General features: G+C 38.1%; 1 protein-coding gene across 1 annotated transcript; it reads right to left on the reverse strand.

Moving 5' to 3' along the window:
• Positions 1-260: 260 nt before the first annotated feature.
• On the reverse strand, positions 261-13,146 carry LOC132127538 (remodeling and spacing factor 1-like). The gene is made up of 16 exons (XM_059539442.1): positions 12,908-13,146; positions 11,746-11,837; positions 11,451-11,543; positions 11,097-11,302; positions 10,856-11,004; positions 8,142-10,753; positions 6,817-7,086; positions 6,631-6,735; positions 6,464-6,543; positions 6,235-6,289; positions 5,441-5,550; positions 5,293-5,360; positions 4,998-5,205; positions 4,040-4,239; positions 3,471-3,650; positions 261-2,941 (listed from the first exon to the last, which is right to left on the reverse strand). Exons 1-16 carry the CDS (start codon positions 13,059-13,061, stop codon positions 2,415-2,417), a joined length of 5,109 nt encoding a protein of 1,702 aa, XP_059395425.1. The 5' UTR covers positions 13,062-13,146; the 3' UTR covers positions 261-2,414.
• Positions 13,147-17,007: the final 3,861 nt, after the last annotated feature.

Here is a 17,007-nt window from a genome sequence, read left to right on the forward strand (position 1 = left end):
GATATACATACAATAACGGTTCAGTACCGACCTTGAGTTCAGTGTTCTCCTCTCTTGCTCTTGGACTATTGCTGGTGATACCAGTAAGAAACTGGCAGAAAAACTGTTGAAAATATAACACTTTGACAAAATGGATTTGCATTTGCAAAACAATGTTTTCCAAAATATTAATGTAAATAGTGCATCAGTCAGAAAACGTAGAAGCCGACCGTCAAAACTACAAAAATAATCTTTGCACATATAAAAGCATTACACCATCATTATACAGGTTTCATTTCCTTTTTATTATGACAAATGTACAAGATAGTAAATCATATGAAAGAAATTACAATACAGATAACAAAAAGAGAAACAGACTAACACAAAGGAGATTTCGAAAAGCCAAAACCAGACGGCCTCGGTCCATCTGCTGTCAAACTACATCAGCCAGATATCTTAAAACACTGGAGTCGACATCCCTCATGACATAATATCAAATTAAACAGATTTTTATGTATGAAATACAAATATATACTGTGTCATTATAGGCTGGGCCTCGATTTCAAATGGACATCTGTACCTTAAATTGTTTTAATGACACAAGAATTGAACACCAGCCCAATACTGTTGATAGACCACCTCGAGAGAAATGCATTGTGGTCCAGTACCTAATGCTGCTCTTAGTCTTAGCATGGTTAAAACTATATTTGTAAAAAATTATGGATGTTTTATTTTCAAAATCTGATGCCCTTATGCCGCAAGAGCAAATAACGGACTAGAATATAAGTGCATGCCAAGCATAAACATTAATGTACAAGACATTTTTACACCAATTAAACTGTCTGTTGGGCTTTACATCAAATGCTTTTTCCTCTAAGAACAGACCATTCTTGGAAATGTTTTAGCAACCAGTGGAAATAGGACAGTGAGACTGAAAACCCTCAAAGAAGACAAAACTGAAATAAAACGCATTAAAAGACAGACGTGCCCACTTTGGAGTGGTAAATGTACCTAGAAAACAAATTATAAACAGCTGCAATCATAAAAGGACTGCTATGTATACTTTAAATGATTTAAAAATGCTTCTAATATGTTACAGCAGAAAACTACAGATATACACACCAGGATAATGCAAGATCAAACAATGTTTCTCAGATGTGTTCTTACATCTCAGAGGGGCGTCTCACATCACGCTGCTTTCGGAAAGGTCGGAAATCATTCGAATGTCACCAGCAACATGAATTACGGTCTTAAAAACAGACAAAACCAGGAGATGATGAATCTCTTCCTGCATGTCTTGTAAGAAAAATGTATTGCTTTGTAATTGATGAACAACAAACAAATCATACACATCATTAGTATGCTTACAAAACTAAAGGAAAACATTACAATGATTATATTCATATATTTATATAAAGAAAATGAATATAGTGCACTGAAACACAGACATAAGCAGGACACAATGGGTGTCCATACAGATGGAATATCTGTATTAAAATGAGATGAACAGCACTAAACTTCAAGGAATCCCTCAGAGAAACAAACTGCGCATCGATGTGGGTGAGAGTCCTCAGCGTTTTATCATCCTCGAGTGGAAGATTTGGCATTTGATACATTGAAAAGCTGCCAGAGTAAATAGTGTTTGAATTCAAATCAAAATGTGGTGCTAAAACAGCCCAAAGCAAGAGAATTGGATGCAATGTTAGTATGTTGGCATAAGTAAATGAGCAATTTTTCACCATTAGACACCTTCCAGGAATCTTGTGCTCTAGTGGTGCGAGCAGCTGATAATTTCAGGTACAAATTCTATAATAAATAGTATAACAAAACAAAGCTTATAATGACATCACTTAATAAAAACATTAATTTTTTCCGCCACCAAATGACACTATGAAACCAATTGGTAGAAATTCAACTTCCACTCCAATTAGATTATGAAAGAATGTTAAAAATGGCCTCGGAGTGGATCAAACGCTAACGATATTTAGCGTTGCGTGGAGCATCGCTGAAATGAAGGCTCCGCCCCCCTCTGCACGGACTCCACCCACTTCCAGTTCTCTCTGAAATGTGCAACTGACATCAGTGGAGATCAAAACGCATGTAAACTTGACAAATGTCTACGTCAAGACGTGTGAGCGTGAGCATGGCTGTGTGATTAGTGTAAAAAGAGGTTTTAGAGGTTGTTTCCAGAGAGGGTGTGTTTGAGAGCGATTGCCCTTATCGAACAAAAACAATACTTTAGAAGGAATATCTCGGGGAGTCTCTTAGAAGGATTGTGGTCTCCTTCCCTTGATACTTTTGCTCAGTAAAATATTTACAGCTATTATTCATGTGCCACCTAGCACATTTAACAAGGGACTGTTGACGTGATCCGTGGTGAAAACAGGATGAGGGTCGAAAAAAAGAAAAATTGAAAAAAGAAAAAGAATACCAAGTTATAACTGTTCACTGTTGCATACATAGTCTACGAGGTCTGTGACGCCCAAAAGGTCATCTTCATCTTCGTCCGGCGCAACAAGCTCCATGCCATTCGGCACTATGGGTACTGCTGATGGGGCATTGCCATTTTTAGTCATCACTCCCACCCCGGGTCGTGGCATGAGACCCTCCAAACCCTTCACTTGGCTCTGTCCATTAGCTGGAGGAAGCTCCACCAAGTTGTAGTCCAGTGGATTGGGCCCTTTGCCAACAGTCTCCTCTGTCTCTTTCTCCGACGGGCTCTTCTTCACCTCCTCTTCACTCTCGCTGTCGTCAGAGTCGATGCGGTTCACACGCTTCCGGATGGGCCGCTCCTCTTCCTCGGATTCATCTGAATCGTCATCATCATCGTCATCCTCCGACTCCCTCCGGCGTTTAAGGGACAGGCGTCTGCGGCGTTTCCTGGATTCTTCCTCGGACGAGTCCGCTCTTATCTTCTTGGGCTTCCGGACTTCTTCATCAGATTCGACGGACTGGAAACTAACTGGAGGAGCAAGAGACATATAACATATAACCCAGACAGATTAATTGACCGTGTGGTGTGGTTTCCGGATGTTGATGGAGTTACTTGCATTGCTGTCTATGGGAGGGTCAAAGAGCGCTCAGAATGCATTAAAAAAAAAAATCTTAATTTGTGTTCCGAAGATGAATGGAGGTCTTATTTTGGAACAACATGAGAGTTGAGTAATTAATGAAAAAATGGGGTGGAGTAAGCCTTTAGATAGAAATCTTTTGTAACATAAATCTTTACGGTCACTTTTGACTGATGTATCCTTGCTGAATAAAAGTAATAATAATAATAAAAATAATAATCTAAATTTCAAACTTTGGAATGGTAAAGTATATTATTAAAGTACATAGTCATCCAGGTTTGAAATTGAAAAACCTCTATCAGTCAACCACAGAATAATTCTAGCAATATTATAACATTACTGTCATATTTATATAATGTCAAAATGATATAATGACTGAGCCTTATGCTGTGAAAATGCATAGGTGTAAATGGCACTGACCTTCACTGTCGGAGCTGGAAAGACGTCTGCGTTTCTTCTTCTTGTCTTTGTTGGTGCTGGCCTGTGAGCCGTCAGAATCTGTGCTTTCACAGTAATTCACCTCTTGCTTACGACTCCGATAGGACCGCCGACATCGGACGTCCAGGTCACTGGCACTGAATTCACTAGAGCCTTCTGTCGCTGCATGCACCCCACACATACACACACACACACACACACACACACACACACACACACACACATACACAACAAGACAAACAAACCGAAATATCAGTGAACAAACAGTAAACCAGATGTACAGTACAAATTCAACTAAATATTTTTATCCAATTTTTTCAACAGTTTTTCACCTTCAGAAAACACTGTCTACCTCCACAGTTCAAACTTAAATATTATACAAGCTTTTCATTTTTAAATATCTGAGACTCATAATTTGATTTTATTCATATTTATTTTTACACAAATAAAAAATAAACGACATAAAAAATTCAACAATTATATATAAAAAAAATTCAGAATACATGTTTGTATTAGTATAATTTTTTTAATTTTTTTTATAAATGCCTCACCCATCTCCTCCTCTTCCTCCTCTTCATCAGTTTCCAGCTCCTCCTCATCAGAGTATCCTTTAGGTCTGCGTCTTCTGCGTGGCGGCTGTCTTCTCCGTGGGCGGCCAACATCGCTGCCGAAGTCGCTGTCCTCAAAGGACGGGACTTCTGCTTCACTCTCCGCGTCATTATCAGAGGCCACAAACTCCTCACACTCTGAACTGCAGACCAATTAGAGCAGAGTAAGTGTTATTTCATTGACAAGACTCTGTGATTCTCTTAAATTTAAAGCTGTTTAATAGGGCTGCACGATATTGGGAAAAAATGACATTGCGATATTTTATTTTTCTGCGATATATATTGCGATATAAAATCTAATCTAATTTTTTCTTACAAACAAAAATGGGGTGAGCACACTTACATTCTCATTTTAAATGATTTAAACATCGACACCATCGTGCTAAATGATTAATATGCGTGAGGGAGAGAGAGCAAGACAGCGCTCATGTTGTTTGAAGACTGTGAGCTTGCGGCCGGGGCTCGCTCGCTCGCTCTCTCGCGCGCTGTCTCTCTCGCGCGCGCTGTCTCTCTCTCTCTCTCTCGTGCTCGCTCTCTCTCTCTCTCTCTCGCGCTCGCTCTCTCTCTCTCTCTCTCGCACTCTCTCTCTCTCTCTCTCGCTCTCGTGCGCGCGCTCTCTCTGCCCTGTTAAACTGACAAGACTTAAAAACACATGCATAATGTGTTTGATAAACATGATAAACTGTCACTCTATGATGGTTAAGTTGTGCAATAATTAATTAATTAATCCGCGAATCACAGTCGTCAAGGGCCAGGGAGCAGCTGGCCCGTACAGTTAATGAACAACGGATCAACTACGACAGCCTACATCGCACATCCTGCGATGTGACTATCGTGGATTCGTACATCGCGATATCGATGCTTAAACGACACATCGTGCAGCCCTACTGTTTAACATTACCTGTCGCTGAGACGGAACTCGTCTTCACTCTCTTCCTCGTCCACGGTGCTGTCGCTGTCTAGATCGTTCAGTCGCCGCCGCTTCTTCTTCTGAGCTGCAATGATTCGTCGTGGCCGCCCGTTCTCCTTCCCATCTTCCTGTAGGATGGTGGAAATGTCCTTCTCTCTGTGGCCTGTGATGTTCGCCATGTCCTTTCCCCGGCCTGCTCCTGTGCATTGACATCTTTGATCAGTCTAAACTTGAATTAAAAGCTCAAATATCAACACTATTGTGATGTATGAAAATGCTCCTCTACCTCCACCTTCAGCCTCTTTAATGTCTTCCTCGATTGCCTCTTCAATCGCTTCATCAAACTCATCAAATCTGACAAAAATGTAACAAACAGTGAATAAACGACTATGTATATAAACAGCACAAGATAATGAGCAAGCAGACTGACAAACCTGTAGCTTATGTATTTCTTTGCCCTGGTTGATCTCCGTCCCCAACCTTTGCTCTTCTTCACATCTTTCTTCTCTTTCACCACCTCCACCTTTTCTTCTTCCACTTCCACCTTCAAAAATATGTATAACTACAGTTTTACTACCATGGGGTACGAAAGATTTTTTTTTTAAGAAATTAATACTTTTATAATGTTATAAAGGATTTCAATGTCAAATAAACGTGTTTTCACAAAGGTTTTTTTTTTGTTCATCCAAGAATCCTGAAAAGTTTATCTCAGCTTCCACAAAATGATTAAGCAGCACCACTGTTTTTATTGATTATAATGTGTCTTGAGCACCAAATCAGCACATTATGATATTAAAGAGGAGTAATGGCTTGTGAAAAATCTGCTTTACCATCACAGGAAAAAAATGCATTTTAAAATACATTTAAATAGAAAACTGTAAAAATGTTTCTCAATATTGCTGTTTCTATTGACTTAGTGAGCATAAACCAATTCTCTCAAAAACAAAAATCATACTAACTTCAAACTTCTGAACGGTAGTGAAAATGATGATTATGCATTATAGAATTGAAAATACTCCAAATATTTCTTTACAATATAAAATTGCAATTAGGCTTAAAAAGGTAAACAAACTTTCTATGCTTTTTTATAATTTCCTCAAATCTATCCTACTATCTTAAAATAATAGCTTAGCTTTGTGATAGCAGACATTTCATACTTTAAAGTGTCTTTGGTAAAAAATAAATATAAATAAGTATTAAAACATCAATTAGCACTTTGGGCACTTACGGAAGGTGTGATGATGTTCTCTACACTGATGCCAACATACACCAGTCGCTCTTTCCTGTGACAGAAGAATGACAATGTTTCTGACAGGAAAATAATTTCTCACATAGGACATCATCCTATAGCACAATAGATTAACAGACTGATAAAGGTTAACTGGATTAATTTAGAAACTTTTCTGGAACTGGTTAAACTAATTCACTTGAGCTGGTCAAAATATCTCTTTATTCACCTTCGCTCAGCACGTTCTTTCTTTTTGAGGGCAGCATCCAAATTCTGCAATTGCTCTTCGAGCTTGTCGCAAAGTTGCTTCTGCAAGAGAAATGAAGGGCATCAGCATTTAAATAGCCAGAATTGTGCCTTTCTGTAAAGGAAGTCCTGAAATCTGAATTGACTCACATGCTGGCAGGGGGGGCAGAACCATTCCCCATCTGGAATGATCATGAGAGGAGGCCGCAGACAGGCAGTGTGGTAACCGCTGTCACAGGAATCACACAGGAGGATCTAGGGGAACAGAAATGAGAAGGTAAAAGCAGCACTTCTGACTGTGAGAACATGAAGATGTTTTGCAGAATAGTGTCACACCAGCTCGGGATGGTTGGGAAGGCCACAGTGTTTGCAGGGGTCATCATTAGGTTCATCTTCTGATGAAGAGGTAGAGTCGTCAGAGCTGTTTCGCTCTCGGTTTCTCCTTCTTTTCCTGGTCTTTTCCACCTTATAGTCTTCATCGCTGTCGTCCTCCTCCGTCTCCTCTTCCTCACTCTCGCTCTCCTCGACGACATCATCGTCATCGTCAGAACTTTTCCTTTTACGTCTCATGCGAGACCATGGTTGTCGTTTCCGACGTCTCCCCACCTGTTGAATGATAAGTTACATTATGAATGACCTTCAATTATGAAATCTCTACCACTCAAAAGGTGTTTTTTTTTAATTAATGCATATTTTTTTTTTAGCAAGGACCCATTAAATTGACCACAAGTCACAGTAAAGACATTTATAACGCTACAAAGAAAAAAACTAAGAAACCTGAAAATAACATCTTGTTTTCCAACAAATTAAGCAGCACAAATGTTTTCAATTAGAAGAAATTTTTCTTAAGCACCAAACCAGCATTTCTGAATGATTTTGAAGGACCATGTGACACTGAAGACTGGATTCATGTTGCTAAAAATTCAGTTTTGCCTCACAGAAAAACAAAAAACTATTACATATTAAAATTGAAAACATCTATTTTAAATTGTAATAACATTGCACTATATTACTGATTTTTTGTTAATTTTGTTATGGCCTATAAATTGCAAATATTAATTATACACTATTTTGCCTGAGTAAATGGAAAATAAAACACTAAAAAATACAATCAACCATTTAAATTGCTACAAGTGAATATAGTCATCACAACATTACAATGTACAGTATGCTGAATTCATATTTATTGAGATTTGCTAAAGAAAATGCATATTTAACTGTTATTAATCATGTTTTAAAAGATTAGATTTTAAGTGATCATAAAAAAAAAGCAATAACCAAAAATACTTTGTATGTCAAATGATTTTTCTTTTATGCCAAAAATCATTAGGAAATTAAGTAAAGATTGTGTTCTATGAAGATAATTTGTAAATTTCCTACCATAAATATATCTAAACCTAATTTTTGAGTAGTAATATGCATTGCTAAGAACTTCACTTGGAAAACTTTAAAGGTGATTTTCTCGCTATTTTGAATTTTTGGCACCCTTAGATTCCAGGTTTTCAAATAGTTCCAAATATTTTTCTATACTAACAATCCAAACATCAATGGAAAGCTTATTTAATCAGAAGGTGTATAAATCTCAATTCTAAAAATTGACCCCAATGACTGGTTTTGTGGTACAGGGACATATATTTAAGCAGAAAAAAAGGTACTCATACCTTTGGTTTTGTTTGGCCATCTGGCTCAGCTTTCCTTGGTTTGCTTGGTATAGAATCCTCATCCTCTTTGTCTTCGTTTTCCTCCTTTTCTTTCTCAGACACAGGAGTCACCTGCTTCCGTTCAACCCTCCTGTCCTGGATCTCCACAGCTTTAGCAGTGGGTCTGCTGATTCTCGGAGATCTCCGCAAGCACCTGCCGTCGGTCACCTCAGACTCTGAATCTCCCCTTACCTCTTCTCTCTGACGTTCTGCCTTCCTCCTGTGCCCTGGGATTTTGATCTTCATGCAAATTCCTTCCTGTTGTGCCTTTCCTTCTTGGTCTTCGCCTGTTTTATCCTCATCCTGACTCTCCAGAGCTTTCTTTGGAAGCCGTCCCGGTCTTTTACTGCTTTTCACAACAGCAGTGCTTTTTTCTTGAACATCCTCGGAAGCCTCACATTTTTCAGAAGTTGCGTCTTGCTTAGATTGTTTGCTAGAGGTTGTGTTTTGATCCACAGGAACATAAGTTTCCTTCTTACTTGCTGTTGTAGACTCACATCCCTCCTCAATAGCTGACTGAATTTTATCAGCTTTACTGATCTCTGAATCAATGTCCATTGGCTTCTCTTTGCTCCCTTCCTTTGAATCAGGTTCATTTTCATGTTCTCTATCAGAAGAAGGATTCTCCGAACTGTTGGATTCATCGGGTCGTTCTGTAGCTTTAACTTCTTCTGATTTTTTCACTGCAGATTCTTCTGAACTGTTTGCAGCTTCAACCTTTTTATCCTTGTCTTTTGACGTTTCCAAATCCTCTTTTTTATCAGTTTCAGCTGTATCACATTTTTCCTCACGGTCTACTTTCTCTGTGGTTTTTGGTGTGCTTGGCTTATTCGTTGAATCAGAAACAGATGGTTTTTCTAGATCACTTGATGCTGGCTTTAAGGATTCGGACTGCTCTTGCTCTTTGTCTTGAGGGCCACCTGTATCTTCAGAAGGTTTAAAGGCAATGGACTCACTTTCTTCGTTGGTTGAGAGCTTGTCTCCTTCAGATATACACTGTTTTTCAGTTTTTGAGACAATGGCAGTTGGCTCTTTTCCTGTGGTAGTGTCTGCAGAGCTGTGATGAGGTTTCGTTTCTTCAGTGTATACTGGCTTTTCTGTGCCAGAAAGTGGTTTCATTACTTCACAGGAAGAAGACTCCTCTGTTTTAGTTGATTGGAATGGTTCAGTTTCCATCGACGTGGAAGCAGTCGGATCTGGTTTTTCATGGTCTTTATTGGAGTCTTTGGGAGATTGCTGACTTTCTTCTGTGAGGACTTCGTGTGATTCTTCTTCTGCGAGATCTTTCTTGGATTGTTCATTTTTAAGATTTTTCATTGACTTTTCTTCTGATGTCTCTTCTTTCGAAAGATCTTTAATTGACTCTTTTGCAAGTTCATCTTTTGGAAGACTTTTTACAGACTCTTCTCTTACGAGATCTTTTGATGATTCTTTCACTGCTTCTTTTGAGAAGTCTTTTGTTGACTTTTCAATTGATGTGTCTTCTTCTGAGAGACATTTCGTTGACTGATCTTTTGCCAGATCTTTTGTTGGCTCATCTTTTAGGGAAATTTTCACTGACTTGTCTCTTGTAAGATTGTTTGATGATTCTTTGTTTGGGAAATCTTCTGTGTCTTCTTTTGAAAGCTCAATTGTTGACTCCTTGTTTGGGAGATCTTTCATTGATTCTTCTTTTGTTGACTCTCCAGGCAGTTTTGATGTATTTACTTCAGTGGCATCTGTATCATTACTACTGGAAGACTTTTTATTGTCAATTATGTCTCCAGAACCAGGGGTCTTTTCTGATTGTTCACTTACTGATGAGCGCTTTTCTTCTCCAGGGATCTTTTCATGAGATTGAGAAGTTTCAGATTTTTCCTTGTTCTCTTCTGCAGTGGCGGCACAGGATTCCTCAGATTTCTCCACTTCCATCTGCTCTTCAGCACACAATCTGGTTTCATTTGTGTCCATCTTCTTTTCCATCTGGTCATGCTTTCTTTCCTTTTTTCTCTCTTTGGATTTATCTAAAACAAGAGGGAGTTTCTCAGAATTATTCTCTTCTGTGCTTTCTTTTTGAAGACCCTCTGACCCTTTTTGCATTTCACTCTCAGATGTTGCAAGGTGAGGGACATGGCCGTTGATCTTTTCAGGATTCAATCTGCTGTCATCAAAACATGTCAGTGATTCTTTCACAGGAGCGTTTCGTACTCCCATGTTGCTGGTGTCAAAGTCTTCCCTTAGTTTCATTTCTCGCTTTTTCAGGGGGATTTTAGCTTGATGGTCATTTTTCAAAGCTCTTTGTGTCTCTTCTAAAGATTTTCTTTTTACATCCTCTGTCTGTGCTGCATTCTTTGAAGGTGTTGACAAATCCTTGACGTTCTCATTCTCATCCTGTGGTTCTTCTTTGATCGACCTAGTAGAGCCATTTGCCGTCTCCGAATGTTTCTGCAGCTCTTCCTTCACATTTAAGCCTTTTTCCGACAAAGCATCTTTGGTATCTGTATCTTCTTGCTTTGCATTTTCCTTCTCCAAGATGTTTTCCTTATTTTCAGATGCAGACAAATCATTTTGTGACTTCTCATCTCTGATCTCCACTGGAATCCAAAAACACAGAGATAAAACAAATCAGTAAAAACACTACTCAACTCCTAACTCAAGCTGTGTTCAGTCAATACTTAATATTAATTTTTAGATACCTTCAGTGCCCTCTTTTTTCTTGTCTTCTTCATTCTCTGGGTTCGGACTGTTACTAGATGAGCCATCTTCCTGATCCTTCTTTACTAAAAGTGCTGGATCAATCTGAGTCTTCAGCAGTCCAAGGATTTGAGCCAGGTCGTCTCTATTTCTGAAATGGAAAATAAAGTAGTTTTTTTTTAATAATTTTGTTATGAAGATGTGGTTTTTATGCCCACTGGAAATTGATTGCAGAATGCCTACCTTACTATACACTTCCAGGATGACCCATCCAGATCATCCTGTTCTTCCATATAGACCCTTACATTATTGTCTTGATCAAGCTGGAACCAGTACATGAGGCCATCTTTGTCTCTGCCAATCGGCTGAAGACGCATTTTATCTGGGTCCTCTTCATTGATAGCGGTTTTAAACTTGACATTGTCATCAAACTGGCATTCACACAAGTACTGTTTGAAAAACAGAATATTTTCAAATTACACTGGGTTAATAAAAACAGAAATACATTACAAATGCAACAACAGTTTTTACAGATGATGTGAGGCTCAAATGCAACTTCATTTGGAGGTGTGATATTAACAGATTTTCCCATCTTACCTTCAGTATTCCTGTCTTACACTCCACTGTCATCTCTCGATAACCCTTCTTTTCCAGCTCCCATGCCCATGTGGTGTTAAACTCCTGACAGACCTACAGAGTAATAAAGAAATCAAAAATTTTATATTGATGAGACTTCTATTGAATAAACACTGTCAAGTGCTTATTGTGCTCACAGCTATTCAAGAAATCATTACGAAATAATCCATAATTCACAGCTGTTTGAATGTGATTGTTAAAAGCAGAATGTGCAGTCATCTAATACTTAATTCACTGTTAACACTGATTTACTCACCTTAATGAGATATTTCTCCCATCTGTCTGCCGACACAGACTTGCCAATTTTCCTTAGTAACTTCACATGAAGATCCACAAGGAGTTTTGGTACTGAGGACATATAGATATTTCAATATTAAAGCAACACGTAGCACATACTTACAATTTACACAGCCATAACACATCTTATTAGTTTTTTGGTTTGCGGTTCTTAAAATGTTGTGACAGTGAATATTTAATTTCTGATTTGTGTATCTGTTCTTTCAGTAACATAACTAACACAACTGTGTTCTTAAGTGTTTGGTCTAACTTCTTAAGTAGCAACAGTAGGATCATTTATATCCATCAGCAAAAAAAAAAAAAGTTAAAAAGATTTAAAAAAAAAAAAAAAAAAAAGTAATACTAATGCCATTTCAGGATTTAAGAACTCTTTTAGGGCAAACTGGTAATGGTTTTTAACCACTAGTCTGAAACTTATTCATGCATGAACATTACATTTGCATTTAAAATAACTGCACTATGATAAAAACCTTCCTTGGCGTTTAATATTGCTGTTGTTCTTGTACCTGCCATAGTGGCAAAGTGTGTGTGTGTGTGTGTGTGAGAGAGAGAGAGAGAGAGAGAGAATGGATGGATATAAGTTAAATAAATCATGCTTCAGTTCATCTTAAAAACACCTGACGCGTATACAATGCAGCAAAACCATCAGAGATACAAATTAAAGTGCCTATTGTTAACAATAACCAAAGTTTGACAATCAAAATAATCCCATATTGTCATTTCTCCCTCTCAGCGTCTCCAACAGGAAGTTTACACGTTCTGCGCATGCGCGCTTTTCACATCCCACTAATTCATGCCAAATTATAATTTCACTATGAATAAACAGACTTATTTAATTCCTCTCAATATGCGTGTCGTTATATGCAAATACAAGTGATTTTCCATATGTAAAAGGTCGCATATAAACGCAAATAAAGCAGCAATGCGTTTCTGTGCGCTGTGATGAGTAAATAAAGCGCAATAAAAGCTCCCGTCGAGCGATACGCTGATATTAACGGCAGAAAAGGCGCTTTAGAGGCACAAACGGCGACAAAAACACCGACACCCACGGGTGGAGTACTAAACGGCCAGTTTAAACGCATGTAAAGCGGCTGTAGAGCAACAATGGAGGAGCGGCTCACCCGCGCTGCTCTCCTGCAGACTGCGCTCCAGCTCCGGGAACGACACCTCCGGAAGGTCCAGCAGAGCTCCGTACCGCTCCAGAAACGAGCAGATCACGGCGAAGCTCGGGCATAACTCCGGGGAAGAACCGTCCGCTGCCTCCGAGGCAGACATTATTCCGAACCGAGCCGCTGGAGGACCACAACCTCCCCACAATGCAACGCGACTATGGCAGACACATGGCCCAGAAGCCCTTGCGTCGAAGATACTGAACTGATGTAAACAAACCACGAGCAGCAGCAGAGAGACGGAGAGAGGAATTTAGAAACAAAGGCCCCTAAACCACACATTACAAGTGGCACAATATTTATATTCCAGATGTTAAGTAAAAACAAGACAAAAATGTAGACAAACGAAAGAAACACGAACACATTATAATGCAACAGTGGTAAACTGCAACAGAGAGAGAGAGATTTTGAAGAAAGAGGACATGAAAGAAATCCAGACAGACATAAATACTAATAGGGAGTGTATTTGTAACATCTCTCCTGTTACCTGAATACAAATGTAATAGTAGTTTTTATATTAAAGGATAGTAGTAAACACTGATCAGTAATAAAGTGAACTTGTGTGTATGAGTACATCTCATTATGCATTCATGAGTCCAGGTGAGTTAATGAACTGTTAAAGGAATATGTTACCAGCAGAGGGTGCTGTCAGTTAACTATATTTATCACACAGCCGTTTATTATTATAACCATTGCGTTCCCTCGATTTGCTAAATCGTGCGCACGTTTTATAAATCGAGTGAACGAAATAGTTAATATAGGGAACGCAATAGTAATCGTGCGCACATTTTAGTACACTGAGGGAACGAATTAGTAAATCGTGCACACGATTTAGCCTAATATTTTTTTTTCTGCATGGCATGTGCGGGGCTCCGTACAATGTAAAAAGAGGTAAGCTGCAATCATTGCCATAAATAGTTATTTCGTCCTGATTTACCACAAACATTTGTGTTGTTGCTATAAAAAATCATGTAGGTTGATTCAGTGTTGTTACAATATAATTTTGGTTTGAATGAAATTATTGTTTTCAGTGACCTGTTCATGCTGAAATTCATTCTGCTGTTGTTTCATAACCAATGCCTATTATTTCATAATAAATCCAATGATTTTGCTATTCCTGGTATAAACTAATAAATGAAACATCACATTCAAACATTTTTTCTGGCTTATTATTTTATTTGAGAATGTGTTAATGTATTTTTTACAAGTATATTTATTTATATTATTTATGGTCAGTAAGATTTGAGGCGATAATCAGGACAGAAAATTGTCTGGTTTGGAGAGTACATTCAGTTCTGGTTTAACTTGTGTCAGATTTCCTCATTGTTACTGGGAGATTCATGAAGTCAGCACAATTTTTGTTTAGTGGCTTGATGAGATAAGAAAATGAGACTAAATAAGCAATAATGAAAGCTGATGTTTTCTGTTCAAGTCAGTGGAGGTTTAGTATAACTTGTCGGCTTATTTTAAAGACATTTTAAACTTTATATTATTTTGTCATATACCTGTGATGTTCAAATCAATAAAAATGTGATAATGACAGTACAGTAACTGTATTCGGTAAAGCACAATGCCTATTCTATTTGGAGAATTGGCGTCTAAATCTTATGAATCTTACACTATTAAAGTGGAGCTATTTGTGTGTTGTGTACTGGGGTGGTCCTTTCCTTTCAATGAAGTTTGGATAATGAGGAGGGCAGAGTGTGTTTAAAACAGCCCATTGGCTGAAGCCAAAATCATTCCAGATGCTGTCTGCCATTTAGCAAGCATTACATAAGTTTATGAGCTTGATATGTAGGTCTGTAAGTCATTTAAATCATAAAAGTTTACAGTTTTTTTTTTTTTACCAAAAATTGTGGACTGACAAAAATGCAGCTATTTCATTGGATCATAGTCTGCTGAGTCATGACAAGACATGCTGGGAAAGTTTATGATAAGCAATATGAAATTACAGAACAATCATGTGACACCTTTGTTGCTTTGTACATATAAACTGAAGCACTTCTGCTTTCTTATAGTTTAATATATGCCTACAGAGTTTAGTGTGTGAGAACATCATATTATGCATTCTCAGCAACAATATAACTACATTAATTAAAAAATAAATTTAATTACATTTAAAATAAGGATTGATAAGGTTTTATTTGTATTTGCTGACTATAACTACACCAGTGACATTCACAACCCCAGGCAATTCCTCATTTCTTTCCCTCCCTGTGGTTATTCTCTTTCTTCTTTCTTGGAAACATGCAAATGTTTTCTTGCCATCACAAACACAACAATTTATACTAACAGGAACTTGAACCTAAATACATTCATACAGTCTCCTGAAATGTTTTGCTAAACAAATGTTAATGTAATATTACATTTACATATTGCATTGCTGATCATTTACTGCACATAACCAATTCTAATATGTTAATATAAAATATGTCTTTGTATTTCACTCTTTAAGGATACATATAAACCAATATGAAACTGGTAAAACTAATAGATCAATAGTTTTAAAGAAAAATGTTTGCGGAAAAGAAGGTTAAAATGTGAAATTACACCCAAAAAGTAGAACCACAAACAATTTCTCAGCAATATCTGATGGACAACAGCTATATTGTACAGAATTATTGCAATTCTGTGTTGTGGGAAGTGAATTTCTGGATACTTTCAACTGTCTTTAACTATTAAACGTGAAGTTTATTGGTTAAGGAGGAGAATGTTTTTTTTTTATTCCAACATTTATGCGCTATGTGTTAAAAAAAACCAATATTTAGATCACATGAGTGACTTTCTAAAGTTAATCGCCACTGATTTCCATGCAGCCAGCCAGCTGACACAGCAATTAGAGTTGTGACGTTCGCGAACGAACCGATTCTTTTGAACGGCTCATAAACATGAACGATGGGAGCCGAGTCGCGGCTGGAGGGGAGCCGTTCTTTCTGTCGTTCTTTTTTCCTATGCGTGTTTCACACAGATGCACACAAATGAGCCCTCGCGAGACAGAACAGTTATGGGGGAGGGGCGCACCCAGCGCAGGCAAACCCTTTATAGCGTGATGATATTAGTTATTAGTTGTGCACGCATCCTTCACGTGAGTAGGACTCCAGTGGAAAAAAAACCCTGCGTGCCTCTGTCATTGTCAGCTGTCACAGACATTCATTGCAGCCCACTTTGTTATTGTTCATTGACTTGAAGGGGCTGATGTCCTATTTGCAAAGTTTACAGTAGTATGTAGACATTTCCATTTTATTTATTAGAATTTTATCTACTTTAAATATTTTTAGTTTTCTATCAAAATGTTCTTGTGTGATAACAATGTTCTTGTGTGAAAGTGTTTGTAGTAAAAGCTGTTTTGCACAGAAATTCATTGCAGCTGGCTTTGTTTTTGATGTTTATTTGTGAGTAGGTATTGTATGAATAACATAAGTCAACGTAGCTTTACACACACACACACACACACACACACACACACACACATACACACACTTTGTACTAAAGGTAGATCCAAAATAGTGATGTCACTGTCTAAGCAGAGGGATTTGTGCAACCCTATGGAATATAGTCCACACATGACAAATGAGGTAATAATCAATATTTCAGAATAATTCAAACTCAGATATTGGTGTGTGATATCTGAGTTTTAATTATTTGACTACAAATCTCACCTCATCATTCCTCCCAGTGATTATTTCCAGGATAAACTGAGATGCCCCCAAGCTGGCTTCTTAAAACTGACTAAATATTTAAAAAGAGCCAAAAGAGCCGTTCTTTTGAACGGCTCTTTGAAAGGAACGGATCGCGAAGATCCGGATCCCCTCAAAGAGCCATAAATCCCATCACTAACAGCAATAGCCTGCACAGAATGATATGGCATAATGGGACAGCCATGTTAAGAATGACAGGAATACAGAACGCCATTTCTGAAGTCAGCAGTGACGTTAATGTGCAGTGCACCGCCTGTTTGTTGGTTAGGTTAGTGAGTGCACTCCTCTAACACACCTTTTAGGACCTTCAGGGGGTCAAGAAAATTACTAGTGCTACCAAAGAGTATAGAAGCC

Source organism: Carassius carassius, chromosome 45, assembly GCF_963082965.1.
Source record: "Carassius carassius chromosome 45, fCarCar2.1, whole genome shotgun sequence".
Taxonomy (NCBI): Eukaryota; Metazoa; Chordata; class Actinopteri; order Cypriniformes; family Cyprinidae; genus Carassius; species Carassius carassius.

What these genes read in the sequence shown, in the direction of transcription:
- LOC132127538 (XM_059539442.1), bottom strand. Translation starts at nt 13,061, where the DNA reads ATGTCTGCCTCGGAGGCAGCGGACGGTTCTTCCCCGGAGTTATGCCCG. An exon ending in ATGGCCAAACAAAACCAAAG is followed by an intron (nt 7,087 to 8,141) that starts GTATGAGTACCT and finishes ATCATTCAACAG; the next exon opens with GTGGGGAGACGTCGGAAACG. An exon ending in TCTGCCCCCCCTGCCAGCAT is followed by an intron (nt 6,544 to 6,630) that starts GTGAGTCAATTC and finishes TTTCTCTTGCAG; the next exon opens with AAGCAACTTTGCGACAAGCT.